The following is an 18,460-nucleotide window of genomic DNA, read 5'->3' as shown; positions in this document are numbered from 1 at the left end:
TTCAGGTCATAGATAGATTGGGACATCTAGAACCCTTTGCTGATCTCTCACAAGTCATGTTCCCCCAGAGTCCTGGAACAGATGAGAGGTCACACATTGTATTATGTCTCCAGAATCCCGGATCTCTCATCATCTTCTATTAGAATGGGATAGGACCCGGCACAGCTGCTGCACATAACCAGAGGGGTACACACCAATTCCATCCCTCAGTGCTCATACACCAACCAATCTCACCCCATCATTGCACTGTATCAGTTAATGTGTTATTCTGCAGCAATACTCCCTGGATCAATCATGCCCCATTCTCAGCCATCAGATCTTTTAGCCTACTTGTTTATTTAGAGGTGTACCACCGTATAGACAAATGGATCATTCATTACAGATCGATCTTAGATCCACATAAGATGATAGATAGATAGATAGATAGATAGATAGATAGATAGATAGATAGATAGATAGATAGATAGATTTTCGGTATATTTATCTATCTATGTGTGAAAGGTGCAGTAGCGGCACACCTATTATAATGATTACACAGGGATTTGATTGAAAGGGGAATGGGAATTCAGCAATAGGTGTTAGGGTTTAATACTGATCCACATGGGACATCTAGAAATAATGATCGCACCGAGCGATCCCTCATCTGCCGACTTCTAAAGGTTTTATCTGACACAAAAAAAACATGCAAAATAATCCGATACATTTTGCAGTCTGGATGCCATTTCCTCAGATCTTCAGCTATGAATTGTAATTCTGTTATCAAACTGCACACACTAATCCGTTTTATTCTGTTCCTATGGATTCGGAAAGGAAGCCATGAAATTACATTGTATCTCTTCACAGATCCCCGCACGGAAGTCATTCCTCTTTTTACCAGCAGGTGTCAGTGTTTCTCCTCCATAAAGAATACATTGGAGCAGTTTAGTTCAATTTCATTGAAATGGATCTGATAGAAAACTTCCTGAGCGCTGATCCATCTGGAAACAATGACACCGACTGATCCCAGATCTGCCCGGAGCAGGGAGGGCAATGCTGGGGGGACGATTCATTGTCTGCTCAGCGATCTGTCCCTCCATGTTAGTACAGAATTGTGCTGGATGGAAGAAGCTGTGCAAGTCAACTTTCTACTTGTTATTCACTAAGAACGGAATAATCAGATCAGTGAGATCGGAGGAGGATTTTCTGTCATCTCATTTACTGTATTATGGAGAAAAACTGTCCAATCTCAGATCTTCTAATTCTTACACCGATTAGGAATCTCCGATCTTTTTTATTTTATATCATATTTCTGATGAATATTTTCTCATTTGGCAGGAAGGAAAACTGATAGAAAGGATCCTCAGCCATTCAATACTCCGAAGAGAATTTCATTTACTTTGTAACTAGAAACCAGCAAAATGTTTACAATGTTTCTAAGAGGGGACAGATCTGCTTCTTCAGACATGAAATATTTGTGTTATTGATTCATTGTACATATCTGGCAGTGCCATGATTTCTACCAGTCCTTTCACTTTTTTCTTATTCTAGTTTTAATATGAGGAAATCTGTAACCACTACATGTCTGATAGAGGTCAGTTCCATGATCCTACACAGATCTGATAATGAAACATGGAATCCTTTATTTCCCATCATATAGAAAGGTAGAGATCTACCGCCAATCCATTCTCACAGTCTATAATTTTTAAATCTACAGGGAGTCTCTAATCTTTGAATATAAAGATATTTCTGATGAATGTTTTCTCTTTTTGGTAATAGAGAGCGCTTGTATGATGTAGAGGAACTCCCTTCCCCCATCCCACACAAAGAAGACATCTCTACTTACGAAGATAACGTGCAGATTTTGGTGGGCATTTTAAAAATGACGCTTTTTTTTAAGTAAACCAATCATGAAAAGGGCTGTGCTTTAATTGTCCAATCGGAAGGCAGTGCTGTGTATAAATGGCTCTGCAGAGCGGCAATGATTCACATTCACTGTTCCAGCAGAGAGTTGAGTAAAGATGGCGAGAACCAAGCAGACCGCCCGGAAGTCCACCGGAGGGAAAGCTCCCCGCAAGCAGCTGGCCACCAAAGCCGCCCGCAAGAGCGCCCCGGCCACCGGCGGAGTCAAGAAGCCTCACCGCTACAGGCCCGGCACCGTGGCTCTCCGAGAGATCCGCCGCTACCAGAAATCCACCGAGCTGCTCATCCGCAAACTGCCCTTCCAGCGCCTCGTCCGAGAGATCGCCCAGGACTTCAAGACCGACCTGCGCTTCCAGAGCTCCGCCGTCATGGCTCTGCAAGAGGCTTCCGAGGCTTATCTCGTCGGACTCTTCGAGGACACCAACCTGTGCGCCATCCACGCCAAGAGGGTCACCATCATGCCCAAAGACATACAGCTGGCACGCCGCATCCGCGGAGAGAGGGCATAGAGGGGGAGCGGAACCACCACCCCTACTACTACTCCCATCATCCCAACACAAAGGCTCTTTTCAGAGCCACCACATCCTCCTATATACAGAGCTCTATATATCTATTACCCCGAATGCAGGGCGAATCCAAACAACTTGCATTACACTTTTATATATATATATAAAATTATTTTCCGATGAATGTATGGATCGGTTCCTCGTGCTGTAATAGAATTCTAGTGATGAGTTTTTGTACAATGATCACACCGAGCCAATTTACCCCGCCGGGGAGATCTCCGCTTTCCTCTCTTTTCTTCTCCCAACTCCAGTCTGCAAATTCTCATCTTATCCGCTGAAGAGAGAAGCTTCGCTGCATTCCTTTCTCCTTTTATCTAGACCCTGTATTACTTTTATATCCGTTCAATGATAATAGTTTTCAACTGATAGAATTGTAGCCGATTTGTCGGAGACATATTTCTAGAAGCAAAATTCGCCTTTAAAAGTACAAAAGTTCGATGGGGGGTTCGGTATTTATTCATTAGTGCAATTATTTCCATCATCAATCCATCACAAAGTAACAACTCCTACCTTTTATGAACAATCTATACTTGGAGAATCTCCTCTGCTTTTCTCTAACCCAATACAATAATTCCCGGATAGAGAGGGGGAGGGGAACACAGCTACACACTGACTTCCCATCCACCATTTCTGTGTCTCATTTTTACACCTAACAATAATTTCATCAGTTTTTCTAGATACTTCTATCGGTTTTCTCTTGGCAAAGATAGAGATTTGGTGATTGATCAGCTGAAGAGAAAATATTGGGGGAATAAACCGGCTTCCACATGGGGGTGTCACTAGGGAAGGGGCAGTCATGTCCTCTACTAGCACTGTGTAATGAGAGGAGATCAGAGCCGGCCGGGGCTGCACACATGGAGAGACTGGAAGGAAGAATATATCCCATATTGTATAGAAAACAAATCATTGCTGGGGAGAATCCGGGGAACTCCCCTGGAACCCCTTTGTTCCCATTATTAGTTTATTTATTCCCCATCTCCCCTCTGGGAGGGAACTGTTACATTAATCAAAGCTGTGAGATTTTGGCGGCCAATTTGAAAATGCTCCGCTGCACCAATCGGTTGCTTGTGCTTCATTTGTCTACCAATGAGAGCTTTTAGAGAAAACTGCCGAATGATCGTTTTCTAGATGTGACACCGGGGATTGCATAACCGATATCGATGCACACACGATGCGTTCGGATCTCCCGCTGTATGAATGTATGATGGAATTGTTCTATAGAGGGGATTGTGTAGGGTTGCGATGTGTGAGGAGGAGGTAGGTGGGTGGCTGTGAGAAGATGAGGTGTAAGTAGTCAGTGTAGAATGTGATGAGGATGTGGAGGTAGGAGGTATAATGAGGCTCCTGGTCGGTGTTCGGTATGTAGAGCTCTGTTAGGAGGAGGTGGGTGGCTCTGAGAAGAGCCTTTGGGGGGTGTAGATGAAGGAGTCCTCCGGCTGCTGCTTGGATTTATTTCTTCTTCGGAGCGGCCTTCTTGGGCTTGGCTGCTGCCTTGGGTTTTGCCGCCTTCTTAGCCGGACTCTTGGCGGCTTTTTTGGGCTTGGCTGCAGCTTTGGGCTTCTTGGGGCTCTTTGTCACCTTCTTGGCAGCTGCAGCCTTTGCCGGTTTCTTGGCCGCTTTGCTGGCTGCCTTCTTGGGGGACTTTACTGCCTTCTTGGGGGACTTGGCCGCCGGTTTCTTAGGGGACTTGGCTGGCTTTTTGGCCGCAGCTGCTGGCTTCTTTTTGGGGGCTTTCTTGGCCTTGTCGCCCTCTTGCTGCTTCTTGTTGATCTTGAAGGATCCGGAGGCGCCATGTCCTTTCACCTGGACGAGGCTCCCCTTAGTCACCAGCGCCCTGATGGCGACCTTGAGGCGGTTGTTGTTCTTCTCCACATCGTATCCTGAGGCGGCCAGGAGCTTCTTGAGGGCGGCCAGGGAGACCCCGCTGCGCTCTTTGGAAGCGGCCACGGCTGTGACGATGAGCTCGGACACGCTGGGACCGGACGGCTTCTTGCTGCCTTTCTTGGCTCCTCCGGCTGCCGCCTTCTTAGCCGGCTTCTTCTTGGCGGCGGGCTCCGCTGGAGGAGCGGCGGCTGGGGCGCTCTCAGTCTCAGTCATGATTCTAGAAAGTCTATTGGACAGATAAACTCCCCACTCACCTCTTCTGGGATTATATAGTTAAACTTCCTACACTGCTATTGGTCGGTACACAACAAGCCTCACGCTCTGCTATTGGTTACACATCAGACACGCCCACTCAGTATCATGGAGTAGTTGGAGAATCTTCTCTCTCTTGTTGTGTTTCCCCGGTAGATAGAAAACCGACTTTTATCTGAAATAGAACGCTGCCCGATCTTCATCGGGGACCCGATCTGCTCACTGGACTGTCACTTATCGGGGGTCACTTACAGCTGTCAGGAGCTGCTGAGGAGGCTGAACACAGAGGCTGCAAACACCTCCATCATCCTGAGTGTGTGTCCCATTCTTCCTTCTATCTTCTTTTCTACACAGAAAACAATCTTCTCACATCTCCCTCTAGAATGATCTTCACATTAGATGAGTGAAGAGTGACCATCAGGAAACATTTCCCTCTAATACAGAACTCTGCTCATCTATAGCTGAGTAGAAGGAGCCTGGAAGAAAAACATCAGCCGGTGACATGAGATCCTTGTGTGATGGGAGAGATTGTTATACATACAAATGTCTCAGCTGATTACACAATGTCATGTTTAATATACAATGTATCATTATCTGCTCACCATGATAAACATGTTTTTATACTCTGAGTATGTTTATTGTCCGATATTGCTGCAAATCTATACTGGCGGCTACTCATGTATAATGTTTGTTTTACAGTGGGTACGGAAAGTATTCAGACCCCCTTAAATTTTTCACTCTTTGTTATATTGCAGCCATTTGCTAAAATCATTTAAGTTCATTCTTCTTCCTCATGAATGTACACATAGCACCCCATACTGACAGAAAAACACAGAATTGTTGACATTGTTGCAGATTTATTAAAAAAGAAAAACTGAAATATCACATGGTCCTAAGTATTCAGACCCTTTGCTGTGACACTCATATATTTAACTCAGGTGCTTTCCATTTCTTCTGATCATCCTTGAGATGGTTCTACACCTTCATTTGAGTCCAGCTGTGTTTGATTATACTGATTGGACTTGATTAGGAAAGCCACACACCTGTCTATATAAGACCTTCCAGATCACAATGAATGTCAGAGCAAATGAGAATCAGGAGGTCAAAGGAACTGCCTGAAGAGCTCAGAGACAGAATTGTGGCAAGGCACAGATCTGGCCAAGGTTACAAAAAGATTTCTGCTGCACTTAAGGTTCCTAAGAGCACAGTGGCCTCCATAATCCTCAAATGGAAGACGTTTGGGACGACCAGAACCCTTCCTAGAGCTGGCCGTCCGGCCAAACTGAGCTATCGGGGGAGAAGAGCCTTGGTGAGAGAGGTAAAGAAGAACCCAAAGATCACTGTGGCTGAGCTCCAGAGATGCAGTCAGGAGATGGGAGAAAGTTGTAGAAAGTCAACCATCACTGCAGCCCTCCACCAGTCGGGGCTTTATGGCAGAGTGGCCCGACGGAAGCCTCTCCTCAGTGTAAGACACATGAAAGCCCGCATGGAGTTTGCTAAAAAAACACCTGAAGGACTCCAAGATGGTGAGAAATAAGATTCTCTGGTCTGATGAGACCAAAATAGAACTTTTTGGCCTTAATTCTAAGCGGTATGTGTGGAGAAAACCAGGCACTGCTCATCACCTGTCCAATACAGTCCCAACAGTGAAGCATGGTGGTGGCAGCATCATGCTGTGGGGGTGTTTTTCAGCTGCAGGGACAGGACGACTGGTTGCAATCGAGGGAAAGATGAATGCGGCCAAGTACAGGGATATCCTGGACAAAAACCTTCTCCAGAGTGCTCTGGATCTCAGACTGGGCCGAAGGTTTACCTTCCAACAAGACAATGACCCTAAGCACACAGCTAAAATAAACGAGTGGCTTCACAACAACTCCGTGACTGTTCTTGAATGGCCCAGCCAGAGCCCTGACTTAAACCCAATTGAGCATCTCTGGAGAGACCTAAAAATGGCTGTCCACCAACGTTTACCATCCAACCTGACAGAACTGGAGAGGATCTGCAAGGAGGAATGGCAGAGGATCCCCAAATCCAGGTGTGAAAGACTTGTTGCATCTTTCCCAAAAAGACTCCTGGCTGTATTAGATGAAAAGGGGACTTCTACTAAATACTGAGCAAAGGGTCTGAATACTTAGGACCATGTGATATTTCAGTTTTTCTTTTTTAATAAATCTGCAACAATGTCAACAATTCTGTGTTTTTCTGTCAGTATGGGGTGCTATGTGTACATTCATGAGGAAGAAGAATGAACTTAAATGATTTTAGCAAATGGCTGCAATATAACAAAGAGTGAAAAATTTAAGGGGGTCTGAATACTTTCCGTACCCACTGTATATCCTTGTATCTAGAATATCATTTGTTAATTTGGCATTTAAAGAGCCAATCCATCAACATTTGAATTCACAAAATATTATTTCAGTAATAAGAACTTTGCTGCAAATCATTTTTTTTTTCCTTTCAAAAACTCCCTCCCACCCCTCCCTCTCAGGCCTTTACCTCCAGACACAAAGTCAGACCTTCACCCTCCCCTTCCCTCTGATCACCTGATTTGGGGGAAAAAAAAAAGAAATCCATCATTAGGAATAATAGGTAAATTATAGATATATATTGAGTTTTGAGTAAAGAAGTAATTGGACATGATGTTACTGCTCTCTGTGCCCAATTACAGACATTTACTTTCTCATCTTTGTTCCATTTATATCAGGTAGAGTGAAAGCAAGGGAATTCTCCAAATGTGGTCACCAGAATATGACCATATAGAGGTTAAGAAGTCACCCCGGTCAAGCTGTTCGCGAAGATTCTGGCTAACAGGCTACTCCCGCTCCTACCCAAAGGGATCCATAGAGACCAGGTTGGCTTTGTCCCGGGCCGCGAGGCTCGGGATAACACCATCAAAGCACTTAATCTGCACCATGTCCTCTCTACCACTAACCAGAAGGGGTTCCTGCTCTCCCTGGACGCTGAGAAGGCATTCGACAGGGTGTCGTGGGATTTCATGGCGGCGACGCTCTCCGCCTGGGGACTAGGTCCCCGGTACCTTGGATATGTCATGGCAATGTATGCTAAGCCACAGGCACGGGTACATGTTAACGACACTCTGTCGAGTGCCTTCCATATCTCCAATGGTACTAGACAAGGGTGCCCTTTGTCTCCCTTGATTTTTATCATGACACTGGAACCCCTTCTCCACAAGATTAGACAAACCGACGCAGTCCACGGGGTTCGCTTCGCTGACGGAACATACAAGATCGCCGCTTATGCAGACGACCTACTGTTGTTTCTCACTGACCCCATCACGACTCTGCCTGCACTCCTCAAAGTGTTCGACAAGTACGCTTCTCTTTCCAACTTTCGGATTAATTTCTCCAAGTCCTTCGCGCTGAATGTCACCCTACCCCAATCGGAAGTCAAGCGCTGTCAGGCGAATTTCCGATTTGCGTGGAAATCGGACTCCATCACTTACCTGGGCATCAAAATTCCATCTAATCTCCAACACCTAGTCGATCGTAACTTTCCACAGCTCATTGCACGAATATCGAAAGATCTCCGGTCCTGGTCCAAGCTGCAGCTGCCCTGGTTCTGCAGGGCGGCTGTCCTAAAGATGAATGTTCTACCCCGCCTCCTCTATGTCCTCCAAACGATCCCCATATTGCTCCCCCCATCCTTCTTCAAAACCTACCGTCGTATCAGCACTGCCTTTTTGTGGGGGGGACAAACAGCCCCGCATCTCTAATAAAATTCTCACGAGGCCAAAATCTAAAGGAGGTATTGGCCTTCCTGACCTGTATAACTATTACGCCGCCTGTCACCTTACTAGAATAGCAGATTGGAACATACATGAGCTTCATAAAGATTGGGTTTCCATAGAGAAGGGCTTTACTTCTCTGGATCTCCACTCATCTCCGTGGCTCCAAGACGCACACATCCCCCCTGCTCTTAAACTTCACCCCCTTATTGGTCCCTCTCTGAAAGTCTTCCGGTCAGTTACCGTGTCTCGCTCTATCTCCACGGTTCCTGGTCCTATGACTCCTGTACGCTTGAATCCCGACTTCCCTCCTGGCATGCAGCGTACTTACCTGACCTCGAACTGGGCTCAAGACCAATTGAGAGTCCACCATCTTTGGGACAACGACGCACCTCTCTCCATATCCTCCATCTCTGAAAAGTCCGGCATGCCCCCCTTACTTCCCTGGTCACACTTGCTCCTCCAGCAGTACCTCAAGTCTCTTTCTCGCATATGCCCCTCCTTGTCCTCCTTGACCCCGTTCGACTCCCTGTGCCAACGGGAAGGTCCGATCCGCAGACTCCTTTCCACCATCCACTCCTTCTTGCTAGATGAGCCCGAGCAGAGGAAGCTCAAGCGCTGCGAGGATTGGGAAGCGGAGCTGGCAGTTACTTTCACCCCAGAAGACTGGGACCTTATCCATACCAACAACCACAAATATTCACTTAATGTCACCACGCAGGAAAGCGGTTACAAACTCGTTAGCCGCTGGTACTACACCCCCACTAGATTACATAAGCTTTTCCCTTCCACCTCACAGATCTGCTGGAGGTGTAATGCTGAACCTGGTACGCTCCTCCACATCTTCTGGACCTGCCCTTGCCTCACTGCCTTCTGGGAGGAAGTTCATAGGATTGTGACGCAAGTGACCACAGCAGACGTCGCCTTCACTCCTGCCCAATACCTTTTGCACCACTCCTCTACTTCCAGCAGGACTTACTCTAAATCCCTGGCGATTCTCATGGTGAACGCCGCCAGGCAGTGCATCCCGGCACTTTGGAAGACCACGCACGTGCCTACCGTCAAGCAGTGGTTCCAGCGCCTCTCAAAGGTAGCGGAAATGGAAGAGCTTATTGCCATCGCAAGAGATGCTCCTTCCAAACATCACAAAAATGGGCATGCTGGATTTACTATACTTCTACACCTGAATACTCCCGACTCTGTCAGTAAAGACCCTGTGGTACTATTCTCGCTGACCCCTCCGGTACACCGTTCTTTATGCTTATCATTATTTCCGCCCCCCCCCCCCCTTTATTTTTTTTTTTCTTCCTTCCCCTCCCTCTCTTCCCCCCTTCCCCTGTCAACTCTTCCTCCACTCCTTCCTCCCCCCGCCCCCTTCCCCTCCTCGTCCTCCGCTGGAAGCTTCGTTGTCTCTGGGCGGGCCCGGACAACTAGCTCCCCCCCTTCTCTGCACGACTTAGTGGCTTTTTCGTCATTCCCCCTCCCGGACGACTCCCCTGTCTCCCGTCCCTGGGTTTTGATCACCCAGGCTATGGGCCTCGACACGGACCTGCCCGACTTGACTGCTTTGTTCTCCTGATGGTTCGCTTCCCCTTTTGTGTCTAGTTCTTTTACTTCTACTTTCACCACCGTTTCTTTCCACTTCAGATCCCTGTTCGACTAGATGCACTTCACAGGGTGGAGTTGTCCCAGTTCCCCTTGGTTATTAATGATGTTTGTTCTATGCAATTATGTACTGTTACTTTTGCCAACATTGGCTGATTGTACGTTTGTAACTTTATATTTTTATGAACCAATAAAATATTTGGAAAAAAAAAAAAAGAAGTCACCCCGGAGGACCTCACCTCTTTGAAAATGTCATCTGCCCCCTCCATTCCAAATAGCCCCTCTCTTCTAGTGTTAATGAATTCCACCTAATCCGGAAAATATACAGCGCTAAGAAAAAAAAAAAAAAAAAAAAAAACTATTGATGATCCTAATCACATCAAAAGTTCATGTATCTCATAATTCATCAAATCTCCAAATTTACAGTGAAAGGAAAATATATTCAAATAAGTCCTAACACAATAAATCTGAGCGATTAATCTTCTTCATCCGCCTGTGCATAAATATATCAGATTATTATTTTTCTTCTTCCCAAACAAGTGTAACAAACTCCAACTGTACCCCCCCCCCCCCCTCCTGTGGACATACACTCACCGATATTTATCGGCATAGAGAAATCCCAGGGACGAGCTCAGCCCATCAGCTGTCAGATCCTCCTGGTGACTTGTATGCTTCGGATGAAATGAAATCCTCCAGCAAGTATCCGAATTCTCCATAAACAGCTACATAGTGTGATTCCATCAAAGGAGGAAATGTATTATAAAGTAGCTATACTGCCATAAACAAATACAAAGTTTGATAAAGGTCCCCCTGACGACCGCCTTATGTGCTCTCCAAAGGAGGAAAGGATCGTCGCCAGAGGAAGCGTTATCCAAAAAATAGTTTTCCAAACATGGAGTTATCTCCTGTGTACAGGATTTTGCAGAAGTTTTGTGTTCATTCTCCAAGTAAAAGTATTTTTAAATACAACAAATTGTGCCAAATTGTTGAGAAGGGAGTCCCTGTCCCCAGGGGAGAAGGGGTCCCCGTCCCCAGGGCAGAAGGGGTCCCCGTCCCCAGGGCAGAAGGGGTCCCTGTCCCCAGAAAAGAAGGAGTCCCTGTTCCCAGAGGAGAAGGGGTCCCTGTCCCCAGAAAAGAAGGGGTCCCTGTCCCAAGGGGAGAAGGGGTCCCTGTCCCCAGAAAATAAGGGGTCCCTGCTACCAGAGGAGAAGGGGTCCCTGTTCCCAGGAAAGAAGGGGTCACTGTCCCCAGAGGAGAAGGGGTCCCTGTTCCCAGGAAAGAAGGGGTCCCTGTCCCCAGGGGAGATAGAGTGGGGTGGGGGATGGGATGGTGTGTGGGGAATATGGGGTCATCTCACTCACCATTACCAAGCTGCAGCACACTCATCCTTGGTCACCTGGGCTCCCTCCAGCAGCAGCATGGATAGGTGATCCCTCAGCATATCTCAGACTCCGACCGAGGGTGACCTGTGTATGACAGGGGGGACAAGGGGGGCCGGCCTTGCAGACAAGCCTGCTGTGTCCTCCGGCTCTCATAGGACTCCTGTACAGCAGCACCTGTATGGATGTATCATTTGCGCGGGAGGCTGGGAGCCGACTCGGGGGTGGGGTCGGGACTCTGGATGGGGAGAAGACATTGCTGAGTGCGCTGAATGGAGAAGCCAGCTGAGCACAGGGGCAGGGAATTTCAAATTGCCGCCTGGATCTCCGGCTTGCACACTGGTTCTGCAAACATGTTAAATGTTAGTAACAGGTTCCAAAGAACCGGTGCAAACCGGCTGAATCCCACCACTGATTATAGGTTATAAAATTAGGGGCACAGTGATCATAAAGATCTCAGGAGAGGGAGAGGGGTGAAAGAGACAAGAAAAAGTGTGTGAAGGCTACCTGAACCCAGCCCCCCGTGACCCCCCGTCCCTCAGCCAGGTTGAACAATTTCCCGTAGGTAGTCATCAGGAAGGGTAAAGTATTTGCATGGTCCCCATTTGTCATGGAAGAGGCCCTCATGCAGGGCCGGCCTTAGGTGTTCAGGCGCCCTGTGCAAGCTAATCCTGTGGCGCCCCCGCTGGCACATTTTTTGCACCTTTTTTGCACTTTATTTGACTTTTCTTTTCTATGATCACTAATAACTTAGCCCCCCTTGCATCAGAGACCCTCAGAGAGGCCTGCCTACATTAGAGCCCCCCACAGAGCCCCCCTTAAATCAGAGACCCCCCATAGAGCCCCCCCTTAAATCAGAGCCCCCCCCTTACATCAGAGACCCCCCACACAGAGCTTCCATTAAACGTCAGAGCCTCCCACACAGAGATCCCCTTACATCAGAGACCCCCCACACAGAGCTCCCATTAAACATCAGAGCCCCCCACACAGAGCTCCCCTTACATCAGAGCCCCACACACAGAGATCCCCTTACATCAGAGACCCCCCACACACAGAGCCCCCCTCACATCAGAGAGCCCCCCACACAGAGACCCCCCTTACATTATTGCAGGAGAGAGACCTCACTTACCTCACGCTGTCTGCAGCTTCTTTCCTGTCCACACATCTCCGAGGAGTGTGGGTGGGAGGGGGAGGAGAAGGGGAGGGAGGGAGGAGGAGCTGACGATCTCTCTCCTCTGGCGTTCCTGCAGAGGAGGAGGAGGGATCAGTCAGCGGCAGCATCTCTTTTACGGCTTTCCTCTGGAATAAGAGGAGACCCCAGATATCCATTGACAAACTTCACCTTCCGAAGAGCGAGGGGGGGAGCTGGCTTGCCCAATATTAGGTTGTATAATCTGTCTTGCCTCCTACGTTATGGCCTGGATTGGATCACCGAATCCTCAACCTACTCCAACTACCACATTGAGCCTCAACTAGCCCACCCATTGTGCCTACTGGAGTGCTACACAGCACCTTTACAGCTCTGCCCGTGCACCTTCAACAACATGTTCTCTTTCCGAGACACTATGATAGCATGGAGGGAAGTAAGAAAACATCTGGGAGTTCCCTCAGCAATGTCCAAGCATCTGCCCCTCCAAGGCAATCCATTATTTCCGCAATTTATGGACTATGCATCGTACCAACTCTACAGTTACATAGTAGGTGAGGTTGAATATAGACAATAGTCCATCCAGTTCAACCTGTGTAGGTGTGTGTAGCTGTAATCATCTCACATAGCCCTGAATGTTCTGATCCTTGAGATATACGTCTGGGAGCAGAATGGTCTGAAATTGGCTCATTGGCCTACTGTACCTCTAGCCATCATATACTACATTCTTTGCTGTCAGTTCAACCCATGTGAGCTCCTGTTTGCGGCCTAAACAGCCCGCCACAAACTTGTGTATACTGTGAAAGCCTACTGTACCTCTAGCCATCATATACTACGTTCTTTGCTGTCAGTTCAACCCATGTGAGCTCATTTTTGCGGCCTATAGAGGCCGCCACCTACTTGTGTATACTGTGAACGCCTACTGTACCTCTAGCCATCATATACTACGTTCTTTGCTGTCAGTTCAACCCATGTGAGCTCATGTTTGCGGCCTATAGAGGCCGCCACCTACTTGTGTATACTGTGAACGCCTACTGTACCTCTAGCCATCATATACTACGTTCTTTGCTGTCAGTTCAACCCATGTGAGCTCATGTTTGCGGCCTATAGAGGCCGCCACCTACTTGTGTATACTGTGAACGCCTACTGTACCTCTAGCCATCACATACTACGTTCTTTGCTGTCAGTTCAACCCATGTGAGCTCATGTTTGCGGCCTAAACAGCCCGCCACCAACTTGTGTATACAGTGAACGCCTACTGTACCTCTAGCAATCATATACTACGTTTTTTGCTGTCAGTACAACCCATGTGAGCTCATGTTTGTGGCCTAAACTGCCCGCCACCAACTTGTGTATACTGTGAACGCCTACTGTACCTCTAGCCATCATATACTACATTCTTTACTGTCAGTTCAACCCATGTGAGCTCATGTTTGCGGCCTAAACAGCCTGCCACCAACTTGCGTATACAGTGAACGCATACTGAACCTCTAAAAATCATATACTACGTTCTTTGCTGTCAGTTCAACCAATGTGAGCTCATGTTAGCGGCCTATTGAGGCTGCCACCTACTTGTGTATACAGTGAACGCCTACTGTACCTCTAGCAATTATATACTACGTTCTTTGCTGTCACTTCAACCCATGTGAGGTCATGTTTGCAACCTAAACAGCCGCCACCAACTTGTGTATACAGTGAACGCCTACTGTACCTCTAGAAATCATATACTGTTATTTTCTGTCAGTTCAACCCATGTGAGCTCATGTTTGCGGCCTATAGAGGCCACCACCTACTTGTGTATACTGTGAACGCCTACTGTACCTCTTGCCATCACATACTACGTTCTTTGCTGTCATTTCAACCCATGTGAGCTCATGTCTGCGGCCTAAACAGCCCGCCACCAACTTGTGTATACAGTGAACACCTACTGTACCTCTAGCAATCATATACTACGTTATTTGCTGTCAGTACAACCCACGTGAGCTCATGTTTGCGGCCTAAACAGCCTGCCACCAACTTGTGTATACAGTGAACGCATACTGTACCTCTAGACATCATATACTACGTTATTTGCTGTCAGTTCAACCCATGTGAGCTCATGTTTGCGGCCTATAGAGGCTGCCACCTACTTGTGTATACAGTGAACTCCTACTGTACCTCTAGCAATCATATACTACGTTCTTTGCTGCCAGTTCAACCCATGTGAGGTCAAGTTTGCGGCCTAAACAGTCCGCCACCAACTTGTGTATACTGTGAGCGCCTACTGTACCTCTAGCCATCATATACTACGTTCTTTGCTGTCAGTTCAACCCATGTGAGCTCATTTTTGTGGCCTATAGAGGCCGCCACCTACTTGTGTATACTGTGAACGCCTACTGTACCTCTAGCCATCACATGCTATGTTCTTTGCTGTCAGTTCAACCCATGTGAGCTCATGTTTGCGGCCTAAACAGCCCGCCACCAACTTGTGTATACAGTGAACACCTACTTTACCTCTAGCAATCATATACTACGTTCTTTGCTGTCAGTACATCCATGTGAGCTCATGATTGTGGCCTAAACAGCCCGCCACCAACTTGTGTATACGGTGAGCGCCTACAGTACCTCTAGCCATCATATACTACATTCTTTACTGTCAGTTCAACCCATGTGAGCTCATGTTTGTGGCCTAAACAGCCTGCCACCAACTTCCGTATACAGTGAACGCATACTGTGCCTCTAGAAATCATATACTACGTTCTTTGCTGTCAGTTCAACCCATGTGAGGTCATGTTTGCGGCCTAAACAGCCCGCCACCAACTTGTGTATACAGTGACCGCCTACTTTACCTCTAGCAATCATATACTACGTTCTTTGCTGTCAGTTCAACCCATGTGAGCTCATGTTTGCGGCCTATAGAGGCCGCCACCTACTTGTGTATACTGTGAACGCCTACTGTACCTCTAGCCATCATATACTACGTTCTTTGCTGTCAGTTCAACCCATGTGAGCTCATGTTTGCGGCCTATAGAGGCCGCCACCTACTTGTGTATACTGTGAACGCCTACTGTACCTCTAGCCATCACATACTACGTTCTTTGCTGTCAGTTCAACCCATGTGAGCTCATGTTTGCGGCCTAAACAGCCCGCCACCAACTTGTGTATACAGTGAACGCCTACTGTACCTCTAGCAATCATATACTACGTTTTTTGCTGTCAGTACAACCCATGTGAGCTCATGTTTGTGGCCTAAACTGCCCGCCACCAACTTGTGTATACTGTGAACGCCTACTGTACCTCTAGCCATCATATACTACATTCTTTACTGTCAGTTCAACCCATGTGAGCTCATGTTTGCGGCCTAAACAGCCTGCCACCAACTTGCGTATACAGTGAACGCATACTGAACCTCTAAAAATCATATACTACGTTCTTTGCTGTCAGTTCAACCAATGTGAGCTCATGTTAGCGGCCTATTGAGGCTGCCACCTACTTGTGTATACAGTGAACGCCTACTGTACCTCTAGCAATTATATACTACGTTCTTTGCTGTCAGTTCAACCCATGTGAGGTCATGTTTGCAACCTAAACAGCCCGCCACCAACTTGTGTATACAGTGAACGCCTACTGTACCTCTAGAAATCATATACTGTTATTTTCTGTCAGTTCAACCTATGTGAGCTCATGTTTGTGGACTAAACAGACCGCCACCAACTTGTGTATACAGTGAACTCCTACTGTACCTCTAGCAATCATATACTACGTTCTTTGCTGCCAGTTCAACCCATGTGAGGTCAAGTTTGCGGCCTAAACAGTCCGCCACCAACTTGTGTATACTGTGAGCGCCTACTGTACCTCTAGCCATCATATACTACGTTTTTTGCTGTCAGTTCAACCCATGTGAGCTCATTTTTGTGGCCTATAGAGGCCGCCACCTACTTGTGTATACTGTGAACGCCTACTGTACCTCTAGCCATCACATGCTATGTTCTTTGCTGTCAGTTCAACCCATGTGAGCTCATGTTTGCGGCCTAAACAGCCCGCCACCAACTTGTGTATACAGTGAACACCTACTTTACCTCTAGCAATCATATACTACGTTCTTTGCTGTCAGTACAATCCATGTGAGCTCATGATTGTGGCCTAAACAGCCCGCCACCAACTTGTGCATACGGTGAGCGCCTACAGTACCTCTAGCCATCATATACTACATTCTTTACTGTCAGTTCAACCCATGTGAGCTCATGTTTGTGGCCTAAACAGCCTGCCACCAACTTCCGTATACAGTGAACGCATACTGTGCCTCTAGAAATCATATACTACGTTCTTTGCTGTCAGTTCAACCCATGTGAGGTCATGTTTGCGGCCTAAACAGCCCGCCACCAACTTGTGTATACAGTGACCGCCTACTGTACCTCTAGCAATCATATACTACAGTATGTTATTTTCTGTCAGTTCAACCCATGTGAGCTCATGTTTGCGGCCTAAACAGCCCGCCACCAACTTGTGTATACTGTGAACGCCTACTGTACCTCTAGTCATCATATACTACCTTCTTTACTGTCAGTTCAACCCATGTAAGCTCATATTTGCGGCCTAAACAGCCCGCCACCAACTTGTGTATACTGTGAACGCCTACTGTACCTCTAGCCATCATATACTACGTTCTTTGCTGTCAGTTCAACCCATGTGAGCTCATTTTTGCGGCCTATAGAGGCCGCCACCTACTTGTGTATACTGTGAACGCCTACTGTACCTCTAGCCATCATATACTACGTTCTTTGCTGTCAGTTCAACCCATGTGAGCTCATGTTTGTGGCCTAAACAGCCCGCCACCAACTTGTGTATACAGTGAATGCTTACTGTACCTCTAGCAATCATATACTAAATTCAAAAGTTAAATTTAGTGCAGTCATTTGGCAGACAACAAAAACACAACAACTTGCCAGTCTCAGTGTATGAGGAGGAAGTCACTGAGAGGAGAAATAATGCTCCAGATGTGAAATTGGTATGAAAGTCATCCGAAGATGATCTGGGAGGCTTGCTATCCTTGGAGCGCTTGAAGTTCGACTTGTGCCACAAGGAGCAATAGGACTAGATAGATTAGGGCGTTTGGAGGATCCAGAGCTCGAGGAGGAGGGGATTGGGTCCGGTGCTTGAGGGAGAAAATGCAGGTGATGAAGCATTTTTTCCCCTTCTGAGAAGCTTGAAGAGGAATACGTCTTGTTCTTGTATGTGAACTTAAGAGCAAATGGGAATGCCCACCAGTATTTCAGTTCTTTCTGAGATAGAATGGACAATAACGGTTTCAGAGATCTCCTGCGTTGGATCGTGGACGGTTCCAGGTTGGTAAATATTTGAACTGGGTGACCTTGACAGGTAAGTTGCGTAGCACTTCTAGCTCTGCTAAGGATTTCTTCTTTAACTGAGAAGAAGTGAGGCTTGACCACAATATCTTTAGGATTGCCATCTCTCCTGGGAGGCCCCAGTGCTCTGTGGGCCCGGTCTAGCTCTAGTTTATGCGTGGGGATGTCCGGGATGAGGTCCTTAATAAACCCTTGAATAGCTGTCGGAATGTCCGTGACAGAGTCAGGCAGGCCCTGCAGCCGAAAGTTGTATCTGCGGGACCTGTTCTCTAGATTCTCAACTTTAAGTAGAGCAGAGTCCAATTGTTCCTGCAAAGACTGTATGAGCCCTGTGTGCTGATTTGTTTTAGCCACTGTCACATCTAGTTTACTCTCTATGCAAACTAGATGTGAAAAACTACCCTCTGGGGGTAATCCCATCTCTGAAGCCACAATGAGGGACATGTTATACTCCCTGCGGACCTCAATGCAGGCAGACATGCAGCTGCAGAAATCTCAGCACTGGGGTCTCGCATTGACCATGTTGAACACTCTGTTTAGAACCATGCTGAAACTATCAATTCAGTGATTGACAAGCTAAACTCCCATACTGAAAAAATCGCACGTCTGCAAAACAAAGTGGCAGATCTGGAAGAACG

General features: G+C 47.1%; 1 protein-coding gene across 1 annotated transcript; it reads right to left on the bottom strand.

The window, feature by feature from the left end:
* Positions 1–3,914: 3,914 nt before the first annotated feature.
* On the bottom strand, positions 3,915–4,562 carry LOC309547592 (uncharacterized protein; the record flags this gene model as incomplete). Its single annotated transcript, XM_082247465.1, has 1 exon — positions 3,915–4,562. One exon carries the CDS (start codon positions 4,560–4,562, stop codon positions 3,915–3,917), a length of 648 nt encoding a protein of 215 aa, XP_082103591.1.
* Between the last annotated feature and the right edge of the window lie 13,898 nt (positions 4,563–18,460).

This window comes from Pelophylax lessonae (assembly GCF_965119305.1).
Source record: "Pelophylax lessonae genome assembly, chromosome: 2".
NCBI classification, from domain to species: Eukaryota; Metazoa; Chordata; class Amphibia; order Anura; family Ranidae; genus Pelophylax; species Pelophylax lessonae.
The sequence above is the reverse complement of the archived record's forward strand: the minus strand, read 5'-3'. Positions and strand labels throughout refer to the sequence as shown.